Source organism: Gigantopelta aegis, chromosome 6 (assembly GCF_016097555.1).
Source record: "Gigantopelta aegis isolate Gae_Host chromosome 6, Gae_host_genome, whole genome shotgun sequence".
Classification (NCBI taxonomy): domain Eukaryota; kingdom Metazoa; phylum Mollusca; class Gastropoda; order Neomphalida; family Peltospiridae; genus Gigantopelta; species Gigantopelta aegis.
The window spans coordinates 47,840,090-47,851,230 of record NC_054704.1 but is presented as its reverse complement, the minus strand read 5'-3'; the positions used below and the strand labels follow the sequence as shown (position 1 = coordinate 47,851,230).

At 38.9% G+C, this 11,141-nt stretch overlaps 1 protein-coding gene across 1 annotated transcript in view; it reads left to right on the top strand.

The window, feature by feature from the left end:
- The first annotated feature begins 3,974 nt into the window (after nucleotides 1-3,974).
- LOC121374190 overlaps nucleotides 3,975-11,141 on the top strand; it is a 105,359-nt gene continuing 98,192 nt past the window's right edge. The window contains exon 1 of the mRNA XM_041501171.1: nucleotides 3,975-4,802. Within this exon, the coding sequence (XP_041357105.1) occupies nucleotides 4,712-4,802 (91 nt within the window). The 5' untranslated portion in view covers nucleotides 3,975-4,711. The remainder of the gene's footprint in view (nucleotides 4,803-11,141) is intronic.

Genomic DNA, 11,141 nt, shown 5'->3' with positions numbered 1-11,141 from the left:
ATGATTGACACCAAGGACCAGCACTGTTTTGGGAACGAGAAATATCCCAGTTAGCCCAACGACGGGGATCGATCCTAGACCGACCGCGTATCAGGCGAACGCTTTACCACTGGGATACGTTCCGGCCCTCACTCCATCCCTTCCAAACTAAACAAGGATGCTATTTGTTTTAAAGTAACTTCTAATAAAATTATCTCGCTAAGTTCCGCAATGCAATAGGAACAAACGGGTCGGCCAGCTGTTTTAACACAAAGAAAGGGACAGGTGCTGAGAAGGGGAGACTTGCTAACAGTCGAGAGAATTAAACGACGGGAGTGGAAAGATTTTATCTAGCCAGCTCTAAAACTGAAACTAGCCTCCTTCTATTGGTTTTCCACCCCCTCGACAACGCGCATCCCACATGGTTTCTGCCATCACTGTATGTGGTCTTGGTTATAACGAGGAAACCCGAGAACCATTGATCAACATAAAACATGGGTTTAAACGATTGTTTGAGAGAGAAAGACAAAAAACATATTCACTGCCGTGCACTCATCAGGTGCATCTTGTGTTCTATTCAGAGCTGTCGTTAGCTTTTAGTCTCTGGGAGGGAGGAGAGGGTGATCATAATAACTATCATTTTAGTTATAAATTATCGTGTGCTCAGCTCAGTGGAAACACATTTGAAATAGTCTAGAGCCAACATCGTCCAGGTGGCCACTTTCAAATCTGTATAGAAAACAAAAACAAAAGGATAATATACAATGTATATATCTATATTGGTGATTTTGACCTGTCTGGAACCAACCGGAGTTTTAATGATTCATGGGAGACAGTGCTCTCTCTCTCTCTCTCTCTCTCTCTCTCTCTCTCTCTCTCTTTCTCTCTAGCTCTGCCCCCTCCCTCCCCCCTCTCTCTCTCTCTCTCTAGCTCTGCCCCCTCCCTCCCCTCCCTCCCCCTCCCCCCCCCCCTCTCTCTCTCTCTCTCTCTCTCTCTCTCTCTCTCTCTCTCTCTCTCTCTCTCTCTCTCTCTCTCTCTCTCTCTCTCTCTCAGTAACATCTGTCTGGGTAAACAATTCCGATATCCATTGGTGGCATATGCCCAGGACAACGTGGTTAAACGCATAAGCAAATTGTAATGAATCAAAAGTTTAAGCAAGGGCAACCACCAATACAACACGATCTGGTGGGAACAGAATACTTCCAAGCCATCAGTGGCAGATTTCCTATGTGTTTGACAAATATTTTGAATTAATTTATTTAAATGATGAATAACTACAGTTCAGAAAAAAAGACTTTTGAAAGGACCACCTTAGAACCTGTATTTCCGACACCATGCACACGCAAGTTGAAGTAAAAACATTACGACAAGAGGTATCATGAGGATGAATCTAGACACCTGGAATGAGAGATTCCTGCAGTTCCTGCGTCCACATCGCAGACAAATTACTATGTTACAGCGCTGAGAAAGCAACAACAAAAACACGCAGACTTCTTCACAGCCCTTGAAACCCGCTCCAGATTTTCATCTCCAGCAACCATTCGCCTGATCGTCGCTCAAATAGGTGATGATCGTTACTTTCCTAACTTCATTCATCAAGCGTGGCAACTGGCTGCAAGAAAAAGAGACAGAGAGAAAAGAAAAAAAAGAAAAAAAAAATCCCCAGCAAACATGCAAAACACAAGCCAATCTTCAGTAACATACTGAATAGCTCTGCTTTCACCAGTCAGCAGTAACATATTGAATAGCCCTTCTTTCATCAGTCAGCTGTGTGTTCCAATAGCACGTTGGTCTCAGCTGCTGCCAGCGTGTCGGTTTTTCTTGCACATGCTGCAGTTGTTGTTATTACACCTTTGACTTCAACGGGGGGGAATTGTTGTGCAGTCTCTATTGTCTGTACACAAAGCAGCTATGCAGTTATTATTTTTCTAACAGAATGGCTGGGGTTATGAATCGATTTTTTGACGGAGGGGGGGGGGGGGGGGGGGGGCATTTCCCTCCAGACGTAATCTTTTGTCACAAACATAAACTCAGTGAACCCAGGGGATTATTTCTCATTCCAACCAGTACTCCACGACTGGTATAAGTTTGTACTGTCTATGGGGAAAATGTAGGCTATATAAAAGAAAAATTGCTGTGGGTCAGAAACTAGTAACCCATGCAACTACAGCAGGTTTCTTCTCTTGTCTTTTGGACAGGTTTTTCCTCCGATATCTTTGTGTCATTCATATATTATGAATTTCTAGAATTCTGTAGCCCGATCCCAGTTGCCAGTGGTTTTTAGACTCGGGACACCAAAACATTTCATTGTGTGAGCCCGATAGCAAGCTAGTAGCTAATCCTGTGTATTCTCAATATAATGTACAACTGTTCTCTTCTTGTGCATTCTGCCATAAAACTAAATTCATTTAATGTTTTCACAAACACACACACACGTACTTCTGTTCTAATATACTGATTAAATACTATGCATGTTACTCGAATTTCAAAGCATGTACCTGTAGTATACAGTGTTTGTAATGTAAATTTCAAACGACAAATTGTTAATTACGGTTTCACTTCAGTTCTAAAACAGACGCACATTTAATAACAAGTGTCCCACTACTGGTATATCAAAGGCCGTGATATGTGCTGTCTTGTTTGTGGAAAAGTGCGTATAAAAGATCATTTGCTGGTAATGGAAAAATATAGCGGTTTTTTCTCTAAGACTATATGTCAGAATTACGAAATGTTTGACATCCAATAGCCGATGCTCTGGCGGTGTCGTTAAATAAAATAAACATTTAAATTTTGTACATAAAAACACATCTACAATACAGTATTGCAGAGTTGCTCCATATGGAATTACCGGCCTCGGTGGCGTCGTGGTTAGGCCATCGGTCTACAGGCTGATAGGTACTGGGTTCGGATCCCAGTCGAGGCATGGGATTTTTAATTCAGATACCGACTCCAAACCCTGAGTGAGTGTTCCGCAAGGCTCAATGGGTAGGTGTAAACCACTTGCACCCACCAGTGATCCATAACTGGTTCAACAAAGGCCATGGTTTGTGCTATCCTGCCTGTGGGAAGCGCAAATAAAATATCCCTTTCTGCCTGTCGTAAAAGAGTAGCCTATGTGATGACAGCGGGTTTCCTCTAAAAAAAACAGTGTCAGAATGACCATATGTTTGACGTCCAATAGCCGATGAATAGATAAAAAAATCAATGTACTCTAGTGGCGTCGTTAAATAAAAACAAACTTTACCATATGGAATTACGCAAGACAGTAATCTAATGAAGGCATTCGACAGATAAAACAAATTATGATATTATACATTATTAAACCACGTTCAAATGACTTAATAAAACAAAGTACAATAGGCCTACAATATTAACAACTTACAGTTGCAAAATCGATATGATTCTTAAAATAATGATTTGAATGTTCCATACGTTATCCAAAATTTCATCACGTGGGTCCATACTACACATCATACATAGAGTTGTACTCATCACAATTTTAAGCTGCATGCCTATTTCAAAGGTAGTGGGTGTAATTTATTTCCAGACACACACATAACAGTTATCCGCCCATTCGTTTGCCCATTCATTTTCTGTGGCTTCTCGTAGTAAAATTGAAAGGACTGAGGAACCCGAAGACGTGTAATTGTTCCTGACAGCATATGATCGCCGACTGGAGAGAGAGAGAGAGAGAAAAAAAGGAATATTACGAAGAGGGAGTTTATTACCCATCCCTGTCAGTCCCAGTTACCTTCCTTCTAGAACGGTAATGGAAAGGCTGTCATCAGCGGCGGAGCCACGCCCCCTTGTTCTCACGTTTCGCCCAATGTTTATCATCGGCCATGCGATCGTTTCGTTGTAGCGTGACGACCAAAACGAATCGCACGTTTCAAAACACGGCGCTTGCATAGCATTAACACTCACTTTCTCCCCTATACTCATTGAGTGGTGTGATACGTTCAATAAACGGCTCATTCACAACTTTGTGCTCTCCGATCGGCATGTGTGTTATGTACGTTGTAGAAAAACTAAATTCCACATTTAATCGACCAGTGCAAAGGTGACAATTTTATTCGCACGCACGTTCAATATTTTTCAGCGGACACCAAGACCCATTGGGCACGTACGTTCCAAAGCTAGCTAGCAACAACACTTGCTCGACACGATTTGATCTAAGAAGAAGGCTGAAGAAGAAGAAGGCAAAAAAATCGGTTTTCTCCCTTGCTCTGGAGTAAAAACTTGCGTATCAATGGCTACTGCGGATTATTCCTTCTACGTCGATCATTATACCACGCGCGCGGTGTAGAGCGATTTTTCTTCCTAGTCCGCTAATCAACGCCACGGAACTGCTCATTGTGCATTGTAGGGAAGGCTCGCAGTAGCTTGGGCCGTGATCGACCGGTCTTTGCTGTCTTCAGTTGCGAGCTGACGGTGTTGGCAGGCGCACACAGATTACCCGCAGTATTTCTGTGTTCGACTGATACTGCTGCTGCTTGACGTACGCGTGTTATGATGGTCCCCGTCTGAGTGAGATTAGTTCTTTCTCATCTGCAGTGCGATTATGAAAATCTATCACTTCTGTGTCACAGCTACATCAGCGATGAAGAAGATGCTGGTTGTGTTTTACCGTTGATATTTCTCCTTTTTTTATTTTAAAACAAAAAAGGACAGTAGGCCTACAGAATTTTTTAGTTTAGTTTTGTTTGTTTTTTTGTTTTCCCTGGAGAAAAAAATGTTTACCGTATCCAAGTCTACAGTGATTGTCATGGAACGTACTTTAAGGATTATGACGTTTTTGGTCGTCTGTTTTTGGACATCCAACGGTAAGTCAATTTTTGTTTGTTTTATGTACTATATGTGTGTGTGTGTGTGTGTGTGTGTGAATTTCCCCTCCCCATTAATATACCCTAAGAACCACACACCACACCACAGCTATGCCTACTGACTTTGTCGAAACATCAGCTGCTTGTTAGAGCCGTCCGCTAATTAAAGCGAGCGGGATTGAGTAAATATCATTATCAAACACCTAAATACGGAAGCAGTGCTTCTAATGAATGCCATTACAAGGAAACGCTATTTGTTGTCGGCAAGTGTCGCAGATGCCATACCAGCTCCTCGTGTGTTTTGAAGCAAACATCTTCATTTAGTGCTATTTGCTGTTAGGATTTCGGGTCAGGGAGTTGCTGTGTCTTTGACAATGTCATCATCAGAGGCAGGATGGAATTGATGTCTTTATACAGCTCCTAACCTCGGCGAGAATAGGGAATTGATATCTTTATGTAGTTTCCTTCAACAACTGGAATACGGAATTAATGACTTTATGTAGCTTTCATCAACTACTGGAATAAGGAATTAATGTCTTTATGTAGCTTTCTCAACTACTGGAATAAGGAATTAATGTCGTTACGTAGCTTCCATCAACTACTGGAATAAGGAATTAATGTCTTTACGTAGCTTTCATCAACAACTGGAATAAGGAATTGATGTCTTTATGTAGCTTCCATCAACTACTGTACCGGCCTCGGTGGCGTCGTGGCAGGCCATCGGTCTACAGGCTGGTAGGTACTGGGTTCGGATCCCAGTCGAGGCATGGGATTTTTAATCCAGATACCGACTCCAAACCCTGAGTGAGTGCTTCGCAAGGCTCAATGGGTAGGTGTAAACCACTTGCACCGACCAGTGATCCATAAATGGTTCAACAAAGGCCATGGTTTGTGCTATCCTGCCTGTGGGAAGCGCAAATAAAAGATCCCTTGCTGCCTGTCGTAAAAGAGTAGCCTATGTGGCGACAGCGGGTTTCCTCTAAAATAATCTGTGTGGTCCTTAACCATATGTCTGACGCCATATAACCGTAAATAAAATGTGTTGAGTGCGTCGTTAAATAAAACACTTCTTTCTTTCTTTCTTTCCATCAACTACTGGAATAATAAATTGATGTCTTTATGTAACTTCCATCAACTACTGGAATAAGAGTTTTAATTCTTTATACAGCTTCCATCAACAACCGGAATAAGGAACTGATGTCTTTATGTATTTTCCCTGTGACAGAAGAATCACTAGATATGGTTTTAATATGGAGTCGCGTTCGTGGAACCATGTCGCGTTACGATGGACATGCAATTCGTTTAGACCGCCTCGCTTATGGACAGGCAAAACACATCAACTAATTAACAAGCACTAATGAAAATCTCGCTACCGTGAACTCATTAATTTTGCCTTAGGAGATTAATTCTTCTTTGTGTTTTATTATCATCGGGTTTTTTTTACTATCATCTTTGATTAGTGTCTCTGGAGAATATTTTTTTTTTATTGTAAGATCGATGATACTCATTTGAATTTGAACATATTTAAAAAAAAAAAAAAAAAAAAAAAAAAAACTCTGGATAATAACAGTACAGCAGTATCAATAGTCTGATGGATTTATGGTGTAGGCCTAGCTGATAAATATTGTTACGTTAACAATAACAAACAAACGAACAAACAACATAACGAATATTGACATTCCAATTTAACCAATCTTTGAATTATAAGCTATGAGGCAAAAAACTTATAAACCGTATTAAATTTTTTAGATGTTCGAACATTTCAATGGAAATTGTTGTCTTCAATGTTTCATTAATGGATACAGAGGTGTCATTATGCAAATCGCAATAAGATTACAATGTAATGGTTCTGCTATCGTTTTAAAATTCACTCTCTGTAGTTGCCAAGGTACCTGCCGGTTTTTGTTTTCTATTACAAACACGGCAGGGTCAGAAACACACTACATTAGCCAAAACGGATAATTTAATCAAGAAGTTATATAACGTGGAATATAACGGTAAAAGATACAACAGCCAATAAACACTAATAACTAGGCTCTGATACTTTACATTTGCCACCATATGATATGATAGCAACACTTTTATAGCAGGGTTCGAAAAACAACACACTAGCCCTCGGTCTTGGCTAGTGAATTTATTGTTTGGGCTAGTATAAATATAAATATAATATAAATGTATTACGCCTATTATAATATATAGGACTAGCCAAAGCTTCTGTGACAGCTAGTGATTTTCTCAAACATTTGTCAAAACACTGTTTATAGATCTTTTTTTTTTATTACTTGACAATTTCTGTTTTAAAGAAGATAAGACTGTAATATATTGTTTTCTCCAGTTCTTGACAACATAAAACTCTTACTACATGTTTGGTTACAAATGAGCAAGTCGGTGGAGCGTGGCAGCACCGTGGTTTAATTGTTAATCCTATTTGAACGAGCCTGCCCAAACAAGACGTATATGATTTTAAACCCCCCGGGGGAAAACTACCACCGATAACCGTTGTAAATCTGTAACAATAATACGGCATGTCCCTGCGACAATATTTGTGTTTGTTCTTAGGTATTGTTAACCTGATGAATTTCAGGTCCGACATTCCAACAATAAAATGACCACTCCAGTGGTCTAAGAAAATTCGCCGTGTAGACGCTTCGACACCTGCCAAAATAATACGGTTGCCATATTAGTACAGTTGCTCTATTTTGTTCATTTTACTAAGCTACTCGGTGATCGATTCTAAACAGTGCATGTGATGTAATATTATGGAACTCGACACCCTACTTCTAATTATATACAAATAATACCAATAATATACAGCCTATGATTATCTATGAAATAGAAAACAGACATGATGCATGTACACGCTTGCATACGGTTTAGACCTCTCATCTTAGTACATATTTTAATAACGAATACAAAGAAAACAATAACACTTTTAAAACTATTATAAATGATATAGATGTAAGCAGTCACTTTTGAAACAAAAACCAATGTATTGAAACGTATCTTACGTACGTCTTTTGTATGCGAGTTAAATGTAATTTCAAAGTTTATGAATTCGATAACTGTTTCAGCTTCCTATTCATATTCACTAGATATTGCATTTAAAATTCTTTTAACAAGCTATTTGGCTAAAGAGAACTTGATTTTAAAAACGGTTAAATATATCCATCTAACTTGTTTATTAGGTCACTAATTGAAGAGAAATGTATAGAAATTTCTTTATTATTATCAGTAACCGTGATGGCTATTACTACTATGTCGTTTAATAAAAAAAAAAAAACTTTGATAATAAACCACTTATAGTATCTACAGGTATTTACAGCGTATTGGCATCAAAACACAGATTATATTGACTATGAATAGTTATACATTTCAATAAATTGTATTTTAAAATCGTTACTCAGTAACTAATGTAAAAGAATTATGATCTACATGTAATTAAATTGCAGTAGTCATTAGAAAGTTGTGTGTTTCTTTGTGGGGTTTCTTTCTTTTTAAAGAAGGTTATTAGTATTATTTTTTGGGTAGTGGGTGGTTAATTGTTTTATTTTCAATATTACTTCTCGGTTGTCCACAGAGATTGACATAGATTTCAGATTTCATTATATCTCTTTTTCTCTCTCTCTCTCTCTAGCATCTAATAATATTGAGGGGCCAGTGACATATTAATTCCATTTTCAACGAGGATTGGGGCTTACATTATCTCCAGAGTTGGGAGGGGGAGAGGGCAGTGCTTCGTCATTGATTTAGCTCCGTTCTCAACTTCACATACATTAAGTGAATATAATCATTCTAAGCTGCAGAAATGTGTTTGCATTTTTACCAATCATGTCACAAATAATGGAAATGCTATTTTTCACGCACGTTGTCAAATTGCCACAAGATTTTTCGTCTTGACACGTGGTGGCAGGCGCCGAACTCGTTTTCGGAATAACGGCTAATAGACTAATGGAATCTCTCCCGGGACAAACCCCATCACAATGGAATTGGATTTTATTTACTCGTATGCCGGATCCTGTCGATTTACCTACTCTCTTCCCTCCCTCCCTGCACGGCCAGCGATAAGGAACATCGTCTGTGAGCCTATGTAAAAACACGATATTGTGCTTCCAAGAACACGATACGGGGGGCAGATAACGTCATCTGTTTACTCAGAAGGGCAAGTTTGGCTTTTTCTTGAGGTCAAGTGCATGTTCTCCGGTTGTCCTGGCAGAATCTGATATCTGGGCAAACACAGCCGACAATACTGTCTCAGACTCTCTTGTTGGTCGTGGCCTCCCGCACAAAGAGGATTGTCCTTTCGGTGGATATTTCCTAATGGATCGGAAAACAGTGCTCTAACCCCCCCCCCCCCACTCGACTCGTCTCGTGTCCCTGGCGGTGACAGTGGAATGTTGTGACCACGGCTATAGCACTAGCAGTCGTGGCGAGCTCAACGTTAGTCAAAACGTTTGGACTATAATAGATTATTAATATTAATTAATGCGGCACCAAATGTAGCAATAGCTATGCAGCGAGTCAAGGTTTGTGTCTGGAATAGATTATCAGTATAAATAAGCACCAGATGTACCATAACCTTAGCATATAGCAATACAGTTACCGAATACAAGTAATCAACTGTTCAGTCTAAAATAAGTTTATTGATACAGATAAATGATATATAGTCTTGGTATGCCATTACAATTATTATTAAAGGGACAGACCCTAGTTTCAACGCGTGAAAATTAACACTATGTTTAGTTAATCTACAAACGGTAACACATTTGGATAAATTTACAATTGAGTGAAACATGAGTCTGTGACTTTGAAATGTTGAAATACCCTTCAAAAATAGATTAAAACTCGACTCCATAACTGTTACTCCTCAGACGCATGTGCGTTTTAAAAAATATGAGAAATGCATTTTGTGATATTAAAAACACCAGGATGACCAAAAACACTTCGAATGTACGGAAATTGATAATCTAAACCATAAAATCAAAGTAAAGTTACAGTATGATTTCAGTTATCAAAAACAGCTATAATAGTAAAAAAAATATGCCTTAGTGTTTAAAAAGTAGGGTATGTCTTGAACACTGAATCACGATCAGCCATTAATGATCTTGTAGGCTGGTTTCTCAATTTATTATTAAAATCGTCGTGGCTTTCATTTAGCATTCTGAACTATTGATCTTCTATATCACATATATTTTTTTACAAAACATGTGTATTGCATAGTTGGGACTGCCGTTTCTTCTGTATGAAGAAAAACATATTTTATTATTTTTATTTACTACAAATAGTAACATTTCCTCTTTTTGGACCATAAATAAGGAATAACTGTCTGTTAGGGAGGAGTCTTTTCATGTCACTTTTGATTCATTTAAAAATGTTATGTGGGATTAAATATACTGCATACAAAGATAAAAGGGTTTACATGTAATACTCATGTGAAACCACTCTTTGTTACATATTAATTTCGTTTTGGAATGACCAGATAAATAATAAACAATACTGGTGTATGGCGCTGCTTCAGAACCATCTAGCATGCGGCGCAAGGAACTGTGTTGTGTACTCATATATTGTATCTCAGTACGTTTGATTACTTAAAGCGAAGCTGAACCCACCAGACTGCAATAAAACTCGGTATTCTTCTCCTTCTTGAATTCCAAATAGCTCCAGACATTTTGTAGGCAGTGCTTGTTATCGAGTGGATATTGATGATAAAGTGCTATCGATCATTTCTGAATACAGGAATCGCGCACACCCGACAGATGATCAATGCCAAAGAAACTGTTATTTCGGTAGATGGTTTCGTTCGTTCACACACATCAATTGGTGAAAGCATTCCCAAAATAACTTATTCTTTCTGCACTGCAGTTCCAGTGAACCACCCTACAAGTGTAGGTCGTTTCAGCAGCAGACACCTTCCATTGCCGAACAATGCTTTCTCACAAACCTTATTCTTAACAAATGGCAGTGCCAATAAACCAGTCAGGGCTTCTAGATTATGGTAGCCCCACTCCCATGGCTAGTGATATTCAATGTTGGGCTAGTAAATAACTATTATCGCCATGCCCGACGGCTAGTGGATTTGGTAAATATGAATATCCTGCCCCAACCCCCAATGTTAGTGGTCTTAAGGTCTATCTCCATCTTTAGGTGACATATCTGATTATTATTATTATTTAGTAAAATTGTATTAACTTAAAGTAAAGTAGGGCTAGTGGATTTTTAATAGTCGCTAGTAAATTTTTTTAAATCACTGACCCCATGGCTAGTGGATTTTATAAAAGTTCTAGAAGTCCTGAAACCAGTCTACGCTATTTGGAACAAATATCACCAATAGATGTAAACATT